Source organism: Oncorhynchus tshawytscha, linkage group LG13 (genome assembly GCF_018296145.1).
Source record: "Oncorhynchus tshawytscha isolate Ot180627B linkage group LG13, Otsh_v2.0, whole genome shotgun sequence".
NCBI lineage: Eukaryota > Metazoa > Chordata > Actinopteri > Salmoniformes > Salmonidae > Oncorhynchus > Oncorhynchus tshawytscha.
In genome coordinates, this window is record NC_056441.1 from 47,109,887 (window position 1) to 47,127,930 (window position 18,044).

Consider the following 18,044-nt stretch of genomic DNA (forward strand, 5'->3'; position numbering starts at 1 on the left):
TTAAGGTAAAACCTCTCTCCTTTTGTCTCATGATAGAAAACTAAAGTCTTGGTGGCAGAAGCGCAAGATCCATCCTAAGGTTAGAGCTGAAGATGAGAAGGTGAAAGAGGGAGTATCGACACAGGATGCTGCACCCTGGGAGACCGACTATGAGCTCCTGCTGTGTGAGGGACTGTTCGATGAATATCTGGAAATGGGTGAGTGTTCCTGCACACCTTTAATAGGGCAGGGCTGTGGAACACGGTGTTTTAAAACATTCATTAAATGTGAATTGTAATTGTGTATTTCTTATTGGATAAGGAATTACTCTTGTGATTTGTGTTACTCTTGAATAAGTGAGGTTATCTGGGTAACTGGCAGTGACACTTGCACCGGGAGCAAACGAAACCTAACATTTTAAATAGACAGGACTCTTTGTGCCATCAAGTAATTGATGGAGAAACACAGTTGAAACCCCTAGGTCTTGACAATATGATTCTACTAAGCCGTTGAGGAGGATTAGCTACACACGTTTACTGCTCTACTTCCCACGTGCTCTACTTCCCCCAGTCAATGTAACTGTCCCCTCATCCCAAAGATTATTGTGCCATGTAGGTAATAAACAATGCTGTGCAGAACCTACTCAGTCAGATTGTGTAATCCATACCCCAAATTAATGAATTCACTTGCTCTGGAGGATAATATACAGAATATACAGTACACGTAGTGTACAATACATTACGAAGACCTTCGTTATATTGAGTTGCAACAAACCTTTTGCCCTCAGAACAGCCCCTTTGTCGGGGCATGGACTCTACAAGGTGTCGAAAGTGTTCTACTGGGATGCTGGCCCATGTTGACTCCAATGCTTCCCACAGTTGTGTCAAGTTAAATTGGTTGTTTATCATTGCTATACAACCATTTTCAGATCATGCAATAGATGTTCAAGTAGATTTAAAACTGTAACAGTCACTCAGGAACATTCACTATCTTCTATTTTTGTGAAAACTGAAATAGTCTATTCAATTCCTTTTACTGTTGTCGACACTTATCCAGTGCAACTTACAGTAGTGAGTACATATATTTTCATCGTTTTTCCCCATGGGGATCGAATCCACAACCCTAGCATTGCAAGAGCCATGCTCTACCAACTGAGCGAGATCGTCACATCACATCATCACAAACCACTTGATGTGTCAATGTTCTCAAGTGCTGTATTGTGCATTGTTTTTCTTCATTTTTTAAATTCTTTATTTAACTAGGCAAGTCAATTAAGGACAACAAAGGCAAGGTATTGGAATGGCCATCACAGAGCCCTGACCTCAATCCTATAGAAAATGTGTGGGCAGAACGGAAAAGGTGTGTGCGTGCATGGAGGCCTACAAATCTGACTCAGTTCCACCAGCTCTGTCAGGAGGAATGGGCCAAAATTCACCCAACTTATTGTGGGAAGCTTATGGAAGGCTACCCTAAACATTTGACCCAAGTTGAACAATTTAAAGGCAATGCTACCAAATACTAATTGAGTGTATGTAAACTTCTGACCCACTGGGAATGTGATGAAAGAAATAAAAGCTGAAATGAATCATTCTCTCTACTATTATTCTGACATTTCACAATCTTAAAATAAAGTGGTGATCCTAACTGACCTAAAACCACTAATTTTTACTAGGATTAAATGTCAGGAATGGTGAAAAACTGAGTTTAAATGTATTTGGCTAAGGTGTATGTAAACCTCTGACTCCAACTGTATTGACTCCAGACATTTCAGCTTTTTATTTTTTATTAATTTCTAAAAACATAATTCCGCATTGACTTTGTGGGATATTGTGTGTAGGCCAGTGACAAAAAAATCTCAATTTAATCCGTTTTAAATTCAGGCTGTAACACAACAAAATGGGGAAAAGGTCAAGGGGTATAAATACTGTGAACAAAACATTAAGAACACTTGCTCTTTCCATGACACAGACAAATTAACAAATTATTTCAGAATATTTTCTGTGGGCACTATATTCTGCTAATCCATCATTTAATTAATTTAACAGAATTGTACATTACTACATTACTCAGATTACAGATGCATTAACATACCCCAACACAAGCAGAAGGTGACTGCTGACTTCCCCCCTCTTTGCAGTGCTGCAGTTTGGCTTCATTACCATCTTTGTGGCGGCATGTCCACTTGCCCCACTGTTTGCCCTGATCAATAACTGGGTAGAGGTGCGTCTGGACGCGCAGAAGTTTGTGTGTCAGTACAGACGGCCCGTAGCCGAGAGGGCTCAGGACATTGGAATCTGGCTGGACATCCTACAAGTCATCACCTACGTTGCTGTCATTAGTAATGTAAGTGTACTGTATATGTGTGTGTGTCTGTGTTACTTGCGTGTGTGTGATGTTATTAGTGTGCTTGGTTTAATGAAGACTCCTGCCTCTCTGCCAGGCCTTCCTGATAGCTTTCACTTCTGACTTCCTGCCTCGCCTCTACTACCGCTACAACAATGATGGAAACCTTCAGGGTTATGTTAACTTCACCTTGGGTACTTCCCCAAGCAACTTTAACGCCAACAACACACAATGCAGGTAGAGACACACTCATAATCACCCATGAATGTATATATGCATTTCGTGAACGTCGTTATTTTCTTGTTCCTATTACTCTACAACTGGCATTGTCATCTAGCATTTCTTTGTTCGTTTTTTTTTTTTTTTTTTTTTTTTTTTAGATATAGAGGATACAGGGATAGAAATGGGCATTTTCGACCGGAGTACTTCCACCTTCTGGCTTGCCGGCTGGCCTTTGTCATAATTTTTGAGGCAAGTTCCGTTGAGCTGAGCTATGTCATTATGTGGACAACTTTTGCAGTACAGATTCAATGCAATTCATTGACTAATTCAGTGTTTACAGGTCTATCTGTGTATGCATTTTTGTTAAGGAGCTGAGGCATCTTGGAGAATTGAGATTGAGATGCCTTGTCGTGTGCTCTGAGAATGTGTGCACTGCCACTGACTGATTTAAAACCGAAGGGTGTTTCGTTTTTATACTGTGGTGCTTCATTTTGGTGTTTTATTTTTATACTCTGGTCTCGGAGTGTTGGCTTGTCAACACATTGCATCTGAGTAAGCTTACAGGCTTGTTACGATGTTCATATACAGTGCATTAGGATTGTATTCAGACAACCTTGACTTTTTCCACATTTTGTTACGTTGCAGCCTTGTTCTAAAATTGATTTAATTGATTTCCCCCTGATAAATCGACACACAAACCTCCAATATGACAAATCATAAACAGATTTTTAGACATTTTAGGAAATTTATTTTAAAAATTAAAAACATATACCTTATTTACATAAGTATTCAGACCCTTTGCTATGAGACTTGAAATTGAGCTCAGGTGCATCCTGTTTCCGTTGATCATCCTTAAGATGTTTCTACAACTTGATTGGAGCCCACCTGTGCTAAATTCAATTCATTGGACATGGTTTGGAAAGGCACACACCTGCCTATATAAGGTCCCACAGTTGACAGTGCATGTCAGAGCAAAAACCAAGCCGTGAGGTTGAATTGTCCATAGAGCTCCGAGACAAGATTGTGTCGAGGCACAGATCTGGGAAAGGATATCAAAACATTTATTCAGCATTGAAGGTCCTTAAGAACACAGTGGACTTCAAGTTTGGCACCAATAACACTCTTCCTAGAGCTGGCCGCTCGACCAAACTGAGGAATCGGGGGAGAAGGGCCTTGGTCAGGGAGGTGACCAAGAACCCGATGGTCACTCTGACAGTGCTACAGAGTTCCTCTGTGGAGATAGGAGAACCTTCCAGAAGGACAACCATCTCTGCAGCACTCCACCAATCAGGCCTTTATGGTAGAGTGGCCAGACAGAAGCCACTCCTCAGTAAAAGGCACATGACATCCCGCTTGGAGTTTGCCAAAAGACACCTAAAGTACTCTCAGACCATGACAAACAAGAATATCAGCTCTTATGAAAGCAAGATTGAACTTTTTGTCCTGAATTCCAAGCATCACATCTGGAGGAAAACCTGGCACTATCCCTACGGTGAAGCATGGTGGTGGCAGCATCATGCTGTGGGGATGTTTTTCAGCGGAATGGACTGGGAGACTAGTCAGGATCGAGGGAAAAATGAACGGAGCAAAGTACAGAAAGATCCTTGATGAAAACCTGCTCCAGAGTGCTCAGAACCTCAGACTGGGGCGAAGGTTCAACCTTCCAACATGACAACGATCCTAAGCACACTGCCAAGACAACGCACGAGTGGCTTTGAGACAAGTCTCTGAACGTCCTTGAGTGGGCCAGTCAGAGCCCGGATTTGAACCCGATCAAACATCTCTGGATGAGACCTGAAAATATCTGTGCAGCAACGCTCCCCATCAAATCTGACAGAGCTTCAGAGGATCTGCAGAGAAGAATGGGAGAAACTCCCCAAATACAGGTGTGCTAAGCTTGTTGCGTCATACCCAAGAAGCCTCAAGGCTGTAATTGCTGCCAAATGTACTTCAACAAAGTACTGAGTAAAGGGTCTGAATAGTTAAGTAAATGTGATTTTTCAGCTCTTTTTTTAATCAATTTCCAAACATAAAAAAATGATCTTTTGCTTTGTACTTATGGGGTATTGTCTGTAGATTGAGGAGAAACAAAACTATTTAATCCATTTTAGAATAAGGCTGTAACGTAACAAAATATGGAAAAAGTCAAGGGGTCTGAATACTTTCCAAATGCACTGTATGCTTATAATGTGTCTCCTTCCCTGGTCCATCTTCTCTCTCTTTCTTTTTTCCCTTTCTCTTTGCTCAGCATGTTGTGTTCTTCATCGGTCGTTTGATTGACTTCATGGTCCCTGATATACCTGAGGATGTGGAGATCAAAATTAAGAGAGAGCACTACATGGCCAAGGAGGCCCTGGCTGAGAACGAGGTGAGAACCCCTGTACCTCTTTCTAGATACCTGTCAGTCAATCGATCAATCAACCAACCGATTAACCAATCAAATCTCTATATAATTCACAGTGTAATTTTGGCTTCTTTTTTTTTAACCAATGATAACTCCAGCTGATTCTTCTACTGATTAGATAGTGTATTTTTTTCCTCATTATCAATCATCAAAACCACTTTACCCTACACAAAACGTCTCAATATAAAAGTTGAAACATGCCTTGCAGTAGTGGTCGCTGATTGGCTGGTCACTGATTAATTGATGAAGGGAAAACAGATTTAGCACAGATGCAACAAATTAAAATGAATGATCTTACTCGGGATAACTAGTGTATATCACAAAGTAGGATGAGATAGCTAGCCAGTTTACTTTCCTAAATATTCAGAAATATTAGCTCAGATATAAATGGGCATGCTACTAGTTCTAGCTAGCTGACTCTACCTTATCAAAGGTTACTAGTTAATTTGTTATTTCTGAATGTTTATCAAAATAACTTTAGATACACCCATGACTTTTTCACTAAGCTGTCACTCTCTCTAAACTGATGCAAAGGAATTTTAAGAAGGAACAGTCAGATGTGACAAAATATCCCAGAACCTAAGCTGCACTGTGAGCCAGATTTAAAACAGAATGACATTCAAATTAATTGACTGATGCATGATAAATTTTCCGTCCCAACTCCCGGTCAGAAGCCCCCAAAAGATCTATAACCATCCATGAACGATCATTTACAGAAGAAAAGTATAGACAAGCAAGAGTCTACACTGGATCGGTCAGAATGAGACACGCCTAACCAATGACATTTCAATAGAGGCGGGACTGAAGTTGTGTGGACCTATAAGGTGACAGGTCGCATGGCGCAAGCATCAGAAAAATAAACAAGGCGTCCCACATCACTGCACAGAGCGAAGACTGCCCAAATTTATTTGTCACATGCTGCGTAGTCAACAGGTGTAGACTAACAGTGAAATTCTTATTTATGAGTCCTTTTCCAACAATTCATAGTTAAAGATAAGATACATTTTTATTTATAAAAAACAAATGTTGCAGTGAGTAGGCTGGTCAGGACAGCCCAATTGATTACACATGGTATTCAAAGTTGGGGTTGCGGGGGAATTGCAGTGGGGCCACCATATTAATAAAATATATATATTTAAGAGTACAGATTATTGTATGGGACAATATAAACTTTTTTTAGAAAGATCATTTACAATTTATTTGATTGAGTAAATGTATTTAGTTCTCTTCATTTTGATGAATGAATGTTGATGCAAAATTGAAATTGACTGATTTTAAAGTTGTGTTGTTAGATTTGGGGTGGAGTCACAAGAAGATATTTTGAAAAAAATTGGTTCCCTTTTGAAAAAGTATGAATACCACTGGAGCTCCACCCCTAACGCCCTATTGGTAGAGCTATGACTGGGCTCTTGAACAGTGTGACATAGGACATGTGGGCTACAATACATATGCCGCATACATGTGCTAGTCGGAACTAGGAAACTCTGAAATGTATAACTTGCTAACTGGTTGTAGTTATACACAAGCCGTGTTCAACCAGTTAGCAAGTACGGAATTTCAGAGTTTCCTAGTGCCGACTAGCATGTAAACGCTGCAAGTCTCAGGGACTAGATGTCAATGTGTGATCCCTCTCCAGCGTTTTTTTGTACTGCATTACTATGTTGTATTATAGTGCATTGGTTGAGTATTTTGTTTGCTAACCTCAGAAAATGAATTTCCATGTAAAAGTCAATGAATCCACCCTTTGCTTTCTTTTTGTTTCACACCCTTTATGTTGCAGGCTTTGGGTAAGGTTGTCGTCCTATTTGAAAAGGAGAATCTGTCCACTGAGTTGCGACGCAGAGCCAAACCTCAAACTTCCACAGCGTCTCCACCCCGGGAGAGCAACTCACCACCACCCTTACTGAATCCAATCCCAGAGGACCCAGACAGATCACCGCTCTAACCCCTGACCTCCCCAGGGGTCGTTTGGACGCCAGCTCAAGGTCACATGATGGAGTGATGAGATTTATTTTTCAGCTCTGTGTTTCTAACAAACTTCAGTGACATGGACAGGTACAGTCATAACTGTAAGACTGAGGAGAAGGCAAATAACAGGACTAATCCTTACTCAGGACTGACTGCAGTGAGATTGAGGCTTTGCATTGTGCTTACCCATATGGAGCAGCAGTATATCCCCCACTCTAACCATGCAGCAAATGTGTGGACTACTAGAGAACTGTGACTAGACTAGTCTTTCAAATGAATCGTTAAACGGGAGTCCTGAATCTGTGGTCATAGAAAATTCCATTGCAGTTATTGTAAGAATTTAGGGTGATAACCCCAGTGTCTTGGCCAAATTCTCAACCTGGCCCCATTCAATCATGACCACCTATTCATCCCCCTGATTCCCAATTGGCATATATCACTCCTCACATCTCCACCATGATAGCTGATGTGTGGTGAGTGTTCTGGCACAAAATGGTTGCTGTGCATCGCCCAAATGGGTGCTACACATTGGTAGTGGAAGAGGTGAGTTCCCCTCTTTAATATGTAAAGCATTACACAAATCCAATCAATCAATTACTACTAGAGAAATGTGTCTCTTTCGGTGTAGCTGCTCAGTCCTTAATTATAGTCTTCCAGTTCAGTCCCCCCCAAATACACTGTATATTTACTGTATGAAGCAGCTTGAAGCGATAAGCACATAGACTGGAATCAACTGAAGTATTTATTTAACTAACCCAATCATGATACATGTGTGTATATATATATATATATATATATATATATATATATATATATATATATATATATATATATATATATATATATAAACTCAGCAAAAAAGAAACGTCCTCTCACTGTCAACTGTGTTTATTTTCAACTTAACGTGTAAATATTTGTATGAACATAACAAGATTCAACAACTGAGACATACACTGAACAATTTCCACAGACATGTGACTAACAGAAATGGAATAATGTGTCCCTGAAAAAGGGGGGGGGGTCAAAAAAAGTAACAGTCAGTATCTGGTGTGGCCACCAGCTGCATTAAGTACTGCAGTGCATCTCCTCCTCATGGACTGCACCAGATTTGCCAGATTTGTTGTGAGTTGTTACCCCACTCTTCCACCAAGCCACCTGCAAGTTCCTGGAAATTTCTGGGGGGAATGGCCCTAGCCTTCACCCTCTAATCCAACAGGTCCCAGATGTGCTCAATGGGATTGAGATCCGGGCTCTTCGCTGACCATGGCAGAACATTGACATTCCTGTCTTGCAGGAAATCACGCACAGAACGAGCAGTATGGCTGGTGGCATTGTCATGCTGGAGGGTCATGCCAGCATGAACCTGCAGGAAAAGTACCACGTGAGGGATGAGGATGTCTTCCCTGCAACGCACAGCGTTGAGATTGCCTGCAATGACAACAAGCTCAGTCCGATGATGCTGTGACATACCATCTCAGACCATGACGGACCCTCCATCTCCAAATCGATCCCTCTCCAGAGTATAGGCTTTGGTGTAACGCTCATTCCTTCGACGATAACCGCGAATCCGACCATCACCCCTTGTGAGACAAAACCACGACTCGTCAGTGAAGAGCACTTTTTGCCAGTCCCGTCTGGTCCAGCGATGGTGGGTTTGTGCCCATAGGCGACGTGGTTCCAGTGATGTCTGGTGAGTACCTGCCTTACAACAGGCCTACAAACCCTCAGTCCAGCCTCTCTCAGCCTATTGCGGACAGTCTGAGCACTGATGGAGCGATTTTGTGTTCCTAGTGTAACTCAGGCAGTTGTCATTGCCATCCGGTACCTGTCCCACAGGTGTGATGTTCGGATGTACCGATCCTGTGCAGGTGTTGGTACACGTGGTCTGCCACTGCGAGGATGATCAGCTGTCCATCCTGTCTCCCTGTAGCTCTGACTTGGGCGTCTCACAGTACGGACATTGCAATTAATTACCCTGGCCACATCTGCCGTCCTCATGCCTCCTTGCAGCATGCCCAAAGCACTTTCACGCAGATGAGCAGGGACCCTGGGCATCTTTCTTTTGGTGTTTTTCAGAGTCAGTAGAAAGGCCTCAGTGTCCTAAGTTTCCATAACTGTGACCTTAATTGCCTACCGTCTGTAAGCTGTTAGTGTCTTAATGACCGTTCGACAGGTGCATGTTCATTAATTGTTTAAGGTTCATTGATCTGTGAAGTTATTGTGATTTTTACGAATTATCTTTGAAAGACAGGGTCCTGAAAAAGGGACGGTTCTTTTTTTTGCTGAGTGTATATATATATATATGTATATATATATGTATGTATGTAATATGTATGTATGTAATACACATATATATACATATATATACACATATGAATGGAATACCACTTTTCTGTTACTTTTCCTCCTAATTATATATATATATATACTTCCTAGGAGGAAAAGTAACAGAAAAGTTGTATTCCATTCATTCAAGACTATACCTACTACTACAAACCAGTTCACATTATGAATTGACTAAATCTGTTTATGGGAGAGTCAAGCCAAAGATGATTAATGTAACATGCACGTAACATTGTCTTTGAATATAATTTACAATATTTAAATGTGGTGTTTATTGGAACAAATAAAAATTTGATAAAATACGTGACTTGATATTACAGTATCGAATCTAAATTGGTTTTGAAGACTTAATCATTTTTGAACAATTTGCTGCATTAATCTCTGCCGTTAAATAGTCATTTGAAACGTGCATACAATTGGGCTCCTCAAGTAACAGTGACATTTGAAAAGGATAAAGTTGATGATCAACATTGACTTTGCTCACTTGAGTCTCGAGCTATTGCTCACCTGAGGTAGAGTATCTCATAATAAACTGTAGACCACACTACCTACCTAGAGTTTTCATCAATATTTTTCATAGCTGTTTTACATACCACCACAGTCAGAGGCTGACATTAACACAGCATTGAATGAGCTGTATTCCGCCATAAGCAAACAAGAAAATGCTCATCCAGAGGCAGCACTCCTAGTAGCTGGGGACTTTAGAAATTTAAATCTGTTTTACCAAATTTCTATCAGCATGTTAAATGTGCAACCAGAGGGGGGAAAAAAAACTCTGGTCCACCTTTACTCCACCCACAGAGATGCATACAAAGCTCTCCCTCACCCTCCATTTGGCAAATCTGAACATAATTCTATCCTGATTCCTGCTTACAAGCAAAAATTTAAGCAGAAAACACCAACGACTAGATCAATAAAAAAGTGGTCAGATGAAGCAGATGCTAAGCGACAGGACAGGACAGTTTTGCTAGCACAGACTAGAATATGTTCCGGGATTCCTCCGATGGCATTGAGTACACCGCTTCAGTCATTGGCTTCATCAATAAGTGCAACAATGACGTTGCCCCCACAGTGACTGTACGTACATACCCCAACCAGAAGCCATGGATTACAGGCAACATCCGCACTGAGCTAAAGGCTAGAGGAGCGGGACTCTGTATCCCGGAAGCTTATAAGATATCCTGCTATTCTCTCCATTGAACTATCAAACAGGCAAAGCGTCAATACAGGACTAAGATCGAATCGTACAACACCTGCTCTGACGCTCGTCGGATGTGGCAGGGCTTGTCAACCATTACAGACCAGAAAGTGAAACACAACCAAGAGCTGCCCAGTGACGCAAGCCTGACGCCAACTACTTCTATAATCGCTTTGAGGCAAATAACACTAAAACATGAAACATGAAACAATAACAACGATGTGAGTAAGACCTTTAAACAGGACAACATTCACAAGGCCGCAGGGCCAGACGGATTATCAGGACATGTACTGCTAGCATGTGTAGACCAACTGGCAAGTGTCTAAACTGATATTTTCAACCTCTTCCTGTCAGAGTCTGTACTGCCAACAGGTTTTAAGCACACCACCGTAGTGCCTGTGCCCAAAAATACTAAGGTAACCTGCCAAAATGACTACCGACCCGTAGCACTCACGTCTGTAGCCATGAAGTGCTTCATGGCTCACATCAACACCATTATCCCAGAAACCCTAGACCCACTCCAATTTCAATACCACACCAACAGATCCACAGATGATGCCATCTCTAAACCATTTTGAAATTATGTTAGCACAGCTGAAAACTGTTGTCTGATTAAAGAAGCAATAAAACTGGCCTTCTTTAGACTAGTTGAGTATATGGAGCATCAGCATTTGTGGGTTCGATTACAGGCTCAAAATGGCTAGTGACAAGGACTTTCTTCTGAAACTCGTCAGTCTATTTTTATTCTGAGAAAGGCTATTCCATGCGAGAAATTGCCAAGAAAATGAAGATCTCATACAGCGCTGTGTTCTACTCTCTTCACAGAACAGTGCAAACTGTCTCTAGCCAGAATAAAAAGAGGAGTGGGAGGCCCTGGTGCACAACTGAGCAAGAGGACAAGTACATTAATGTCTAGTTTGAGAAACAGATGCCTCAAGTCCTCAACTGGCAGCAACATTAAATAGTACCCGCAAAACACCAGTCTCAATGTCAACAGTGAAGAGTCGACTCCGGCATGCTGACCTTCTAGGCAGAGTTCCTCTGTCCAGTGTCTGTTCTTTTGCCCATCTTAAACTTTTATTTTTATTGGCTAGAGATATGGATTTGTCTTTCCAACTCTGCCTAGAAGGCCAGCATCCCAGAGTCGGAACTCCCCAGCAAGTCTGGATCTCTTTTGTGAGGATGTTAGAGACGGTCCTCGCTGTGGCCTGACGAAGGACAAAGAGCTCCACCCACTTGGAATAGTAATTAACAAAAACAAGCATGTACACATTCTGGTTGGAGCTTCTCAGAAATGGATCCATCAAATCCATTCCTAACATTTCCCAAAGTCAGGTAACCACAGTTTGCTGCAACTTGCCAGCAGGATTTCTGCCTTCTGGTTTGTACATTTGACAAACCTGACAGTTTCGAATGTGTGACTTCACGTCCATGCTCAGATATGGCCAGTACAGTAATGCTTGCAACCGCTTGTAGGTTTTGAACATGCCCAAATGACCCGCTAACGGGTCTTCATGGAAATGTTGTAACAGTTGAAGGAGTAGAGGTTCAGGTATGTACATTTGGTAGAGTGTTCTGAGGTAGTTGTACAACTCGGTAGACTTTGTCTTCAATGATGGTCAGCTTTGTTTGACCATCTTTTCTCCATCTTCCAGCATAGTCTGGTACAAAGCCTTCCATATGGACTCATCAGAGAAGGGACATTTTTGGTTGAGTCTCGGCTGTTTTGGGTGAGTCTCGACTGTTAGACAGAACAGTAGCACATGTAAGATGAGGGCCACTGTCACCACCAGCAGGAGCTCTGGATAAGGCACCTGGAACAGTATTTTACTTTCCTTTCCTGTATTCTACTGCAAAGGTGAACTCTTGAAACCGTAGAGCCCATCTGATGAGTCTGGTCCTTGGTTTGTTGGTCTTGAACACCCATACAAGGGAGGAATGGTCAGTGACCACAGTGAAGTATCTTCCTTCCAGGTAGTACCTCCACTTTTCAGGCGCCCAGACAACTGCAAGCACTCTTGCTCGGTTGTGGAGTAGTTCTGTTGTGGTCCATTCAATGTCCAACTGGTGAACGCTAGCACTTCTTCAGTGCCAAGTCCAGTCTGTTGGACTGGTATCAGTGTAAACAACAAATGGGCAGGCAATGTTGGTTAAGACCCAAAATGGGAGGTGTGACAAGGTGTCATTTCAGGGTTCGAAAGGAGGTCTAGCACTCTGTCGTCCGTCGGAATTTCGCTTCAATGTGTTGAGTGGTTCTGCCACCTGGGAGAAGTTCTAAACAAACCGATGGTGCAATCCCAAGGAACCGTTGAAGGGCATTGAGGGTAGTTGGCACAGGGAAGTCTTGTACAGCCTTAATCTTTTCAGGATCCACATGGATGCCGTTAGACGACACAATATGGCCAAGGAACTTAAGGGAGGTTTGGCAGGAATTGCTCTTCTTCATGTTCAATGTCAGACCAGCTTCTCTTAGCTTGTCCAACACTGCTTGAAGATCTTGAAAGTGTTGTTCTCTGGTCTGGGAGTAGATAATTATATCATCCAGGTAGACGAAACAGATCTTCCCTTTGACCTCACCTAACGCAATCTCCATCAGTCTTTGGAAAGTGGCAGGTGTATTCTTTAACCCAAAAGGCATCACCTTAAAGGAAAACAAGCCCTCAGCACAGACAAAAGCAGTCTTGTCCTTGCTTTCCTGGTCCATCTCAACCTGCCAATAGCCACTATTAAGGTCAAGGGTAGTGAACACAACAGCACCAGACAATGACTCCAGGATCTCGTGGATGGTGGGAAGAGGATAGGCATCAGTCTGGGAAACATTGTTGGTCTTCCTATAGTCCACACAAAACCTAAGACCACCAGTCTTTTTTGGGATGAGGACAACAAGAGCAGCCCAGGGAGAGGAGGAACATTCAATTGTATATCTTGTGTCAACGTATCAACCTTTGGGATGATAAGCTTTGCTGGGGACAAACAATATGGCTTCTGCTTGATCAATATTTCCTGTGTAAGGAATATTTTGTGCTTAAGGAGCCCGGTGCATCCCAGCTTTGAAGTACATACATCATAGTTATTCTGCAGCTGTTCTAATAGCCTTAACGCCTCTGGCTATTCCAGCTGAGCTCTTCTCACAGCCTGTAAAAGGAAATCATCAGAAAGATTACCAAGGGTTTGTGGTACCGGAGCAACGGCAGAGAAGACTGACACATTTGGACCCCAATCATGTAGCTTCTGATTGGAAGAAATGCTTCTCGCTCTGATTGTGTGGAAACCAGTAGCAGTTGTGTGCGTTATCAATCTGGACACCACTGAAGTACATGAAATCAATTCCCAACACGACAGGAAAAGCAAGGTTCTTGGTATGCAGAATAACAGAAGGAATCATATAGGAGCATTTACACAGGCGGAACTCAACCTCACTCCATCTGAGTGTTCGTTTAGCCTCACCATCAGCCAGATATAGCGGACCTTCTGTCCACGGCTTCAAGTTGTATTGTGGACCTTTAACCTCCTTCCACAGTTTCTCATTGAGCAATGTGTAAGATGACCCGGTGTCCAGGATGGCTCATCCTGTCTAAGGGCCTATGGACAGGGGTAACACCAGTTGGTGCGGTATTTACTGAAAGAAAGGGGATGTCGACGAGTGGGCGTAGGCAGGGACTCTTGGGGTTCCAGCTCTGGTCAAAGCACCCAGAGTAGGATGGCCGTTCCTGCGAAGGGAGTTAGGTGTGTTGGCCTGTTGTGATTTGTGGTTTCTGGAAGGGTTTACTTGATACTGATTTGGACATGTAGCTGAAAAATGTCCCTTTTGGCTACTTCTCCAACAGAACATGGGAGGGGTCTTGGCTGGAGATGCTGGCTGTTGTTGATGGCTTGGGTAACTGTTTGGGTGTCTGTTTCGTTCTCTGTTCATATTGCTGCTGGCATTCTATACCACCCACCACTGCGACCTGTATGCTCTCGTCGGCTGGCCCTCGCTTCATATTTGTCACCAAACCCACTGGCTCCAGGTTATCCAGAAGTCTTTGCTAAGTAAAGCCCTGCCTTATCTCAGCTCACTGGTCACCATAGCAGCACCCACCCGTAGCACACACTCCAGCAGGTATATTTCACTGGTCACCCCCAAAGCCAATTCCTCCTTCGGCCGCCTTTCCTTACAGTTCTCTGCTGCCAATGACTGGAACGAACTGCAAAAATCACTGAAACTGGAGACTCATATCTCCCTCACTAGCTTTAAGCACCAGCTGTCAGAGCAGCTCACAGATCACTGCACCTGTACATATACCATCTGTAAATATCCCATCCAACTACCTCATCCCCATACTGTTATTTATTTTGTTCCTTTGCACCCCAGTATCTCTACTTGCACACTCATCTTCTGCACATCTGTCACTCCAGTGTTTAATTGCTATATTGTAATTATTTTTGCCACTATGGCCTATTTATTGCCTTACCTCCCTTATTCTACCTCTATTGCACACACTATATTTAGGCTTTTTCTATTGTATTATTGACTGTATGTTTGTTTATTCCATGTGTAACTGTGTGTTGTTAGAGTTTGGAGATGTTGTATCGGCGAATATCAAGGGTGTCGCCTTGAAGTTGTAAGACTACAACCTCTGGAGATAAACCAGACGATGGAGGAAGGTTGGGTGTCAGAGGGAGGGCTAGCTCAGTACTTCCACACAGATCCATGTCAATAAGAGAGTAACTGGTTAGACCTCCTGTGGCCTGTGGTCCAGACTGAGTATTCAGATTCCCAGGGCTCTGGCCCAAATTAACTCCATTATCTCCCTTCACATTATGATTTGTATTGTCAGCTCCATTGTCAGAATGACCCTGTGTTTTCCCATATGCAAATTAAACAAATGAAATACCGTATGCAAAAAAGTTGTCCAAAAAGTTGTACTCAGTAGGTCAGTCAAACAATCCAATCCGCCAACAGATCTACAGCGGAGAAAGGCCACAACAAAACAGAGGAGAACAACTGAGATGTGTAGTTGAAAGGAAACATAATGAACACAAAGGCTACAAAGCACACTTTTAAATACAACAAAACAAACAGAGTAAAAAAGCTTTGGAAATGAGGGTTGAACACGTCCTCATTCACACTATCATCACCACCCCCTTTTGCACAGCTGATGCTAGCTATTTAATTGGGAATTAAAGGCGAAGAGCCCTATTGGAAGGAGAAGTACAGACGGTTCAGACAAATTCAGGGCCGTCACAATGTCCACGGTGAAGACCATTCTTTATCTTGCAGTTGAGGGAAATCCACATATTTTCCATTCATTTGCAAAAACTCCGACTTCAGGTCCCACACCCTTTTAAGCACCTTCCCCAAACTCAGCCATCTCACGTTTGTGTGGTAGGAGAGATCTGCATGACCCGACTCGGTCTCTTCCAACAGTGAAACAAACTGCCTGTGGTTTAAAGATTCTGCTCTTAAGAAGTTGACCACTTTAGTGACTGTATCAACAACATGGCTCATTTTCAGAACACATTTACAGAGCACGTCCTGATGAGTAATGCAATGCAATGCCCAGGGTTGACGATTGTGTGGACCGTGTTGGCGCTGCTAAGTAAGTTAGCAAGTTCGATTTGCTGAAGGGATTTTGGCAGGTTGCTCTGAGTGCTTTTGTCCTGATGGTTTGTTTTCCTTCCTCCCTTTAGGGTTACGAAATGCTGGGACCCTTTTGCTCTCTGTACCGGTGCTCGCTGCTCCGGATTTCCATCGTCCATTTGCTTTGTACACCGATGTCAGCGACGTAAGAGCAGGCGCTTTGCTCCTACAGAAAGACGATAACAATGTCGAGCACCCTGTGGGGTACTTTTCAAAGGAATTTGACACATATCAGAAACACTAGACCAGGCCTGGGCAAAGGACGGCCCGGGGGCCGTATGCGGGCCGTGACCTGATTCAATATGGCCCGCAGAATCATGCTCAGATCACATGAAGAATTTGTGATAGTAAAGTTTTGAAAAGCGAGTTTGACTTGCACGTTGGGCGGGCTGACTGGCCCAGTGCTCCAGATGAAGACTGTAGTCAACGGTGACCAACAGTGGCCACAGGCAGAAGGTTATTACCGGTTTCCACAGACATTCCCCACCCAATTGTAGTGGGTGAAGTATGGTTTCAACATGTTGATATGACACAGACAGGTTCTTTTTCCTACGCTCAGGTGTGGCAATAAAGTAATCCAGATTACACATTTTTTCACTATGGTGTAAGGGCCTGAAAAGTGAGCTTGCCACAGAACAGACAACAAAACCAGGATTTGGTCATCCACGGTGCAATTTGTATCAAAGCACAAACGTGTTCCAACAGATTTTGTTTTGGGGGTATTGTCCTGCAACAACCTCTCTCTCAGAAAGCTCAACGGACCACTGACATGATGTACAATCACAAGCTCATTTGGACTGAAATCAAGAGATTCCTGAACAAACTTCTGTGCTGCAAAGTGCACTAGAGGGACTCCTTTATCACAGTCTTTCATCCCAGTCTTTCAATCTGAAGTGCAGTTAACTCAAATTTGTTGTTTACTACATGATTACACATGTGTTATTTCGTAGTTTTGATGTCTTCACTATAATTCTACAATGTAGAGAATAGTAAAAAAATATATAAAAAAATACAAATAAAAAAAGGCTTGACTGAGTAGGTGTGTCCAAACTTTTGACTGGTACTGTATCTCAGAAAAAAAAGGGGAGAGGGAAACATCTTTGCCGAACGGCGTAACCAGCTCCTTCCTTGACATTGAGGTGTCAACTGTAGGCACCTCTTCTTCCTTCAGTGGTCCTGGAAACTAGTTCACCTTAGGTTTTTAGAAAAAGGGTAGGTCAACTCAGGAGGTTTACCGAAATCAGGATCACACAAACGTCTCAGACAGATCAAACATGGTGGGATTCCTCAACACTACACTTGCTCCCGGCAACTTAGACAGCGGGTAATGGCACATGCTGGGAACACTCTAGGGTAGGGTTGTGCTGACATGGCCATACTCGTATTCGTATCTATAAATTGACAGTTGATAATTGGATCAGATTATACTTGTGAATGGAAACAACAGAAGTTGTTTTAATATGCCTAAATAAATGTTGGCAAAATACATCCCTGCACGTTTTCAATGCAAAAAAAGCTGCAGGATGTGTGTGTGTCTGTGTGTCCTCAACTTGAAGCGGGCAGCCAAGTTTGCTGTCTCTCAGTCAGGATGCGCATCAGCATTTCATCCTTTTTCCCTACCCTTGCCATGCCTGTTAGATATTATGCACATTGATAGCGTCATAGCAAATATCCTCGCCATGGTATTTGTCATAGTAGCAAGCAGCACCAATCTAAATGATCAGACTGAAAACATGCGCGGAAGACTGATCAGGTGAAATTATGAAGAGAGTGGACGGAGAAATACAGGTTCACTCCATCCAAACAGAGCAGCAGGATCAACGTACAGCCTGCCCTTCTCTTTACAGACCGGCAAACTAGCCGGTCGAGTTATGGTTAGAAACTCGGACTGACTGACATGAGAAAAATGCTTGCTGGCACCAGAAAATAACACGGATCATTACAAAAAAATACTTGGATTATAA

General features: G+C 42.7%; 1 protein-coding gene across 5 annotated transcripts in view; it reads left to right on the top strand.

The window, feature by feature from the left end:
- ano7 (anoctamin 7) overlaps positions 1 to 17,080 on the top strand; it is a 44,385-nt gene extending 27,305 nt beyond the window's left edge. For 3 of the 5 annotated variants that reach the window (XM_042295796.1, XM_024442012.2, XM_024442014.2), the window contains 6 exons: positions 37 to 197; positions 2,117 to 2,322; positions 2,420 to 2,559; positions 2,703 to 2,793; positions 4,793 to 4,912; positions 6,729 to 7,581. In XM_042295796.1, coding sequence (XP_042151730.1) covers positions 37 to 197; positions 2,117 to 2,322; positions 2,420 to 2,559; positions 2,703 to 2,793; positions 4,793 to 4,912; positions 6,729 to 6,893 — 883 coding nt within the window. In that variant the 3' untranslated portion in view covers positions 6,894 to 7,581. Of the gene's footprint in view, positions 1 to 36; positions 198 to 2,116; positions 2,323 to 2,419; positions 2,560 to 2,702; positions 2,794 to 4,792; positions 4,913 to 6,728; positions 7,582 to 16,130 lie in introns of those variants that run through there. The other 2 variants (XM_024442013.2, XR_006078635.1) reach the window with 2 other exon arrangements.
- Positions 17,081 to 18,044: the final 964 nt, after the last annotated feature.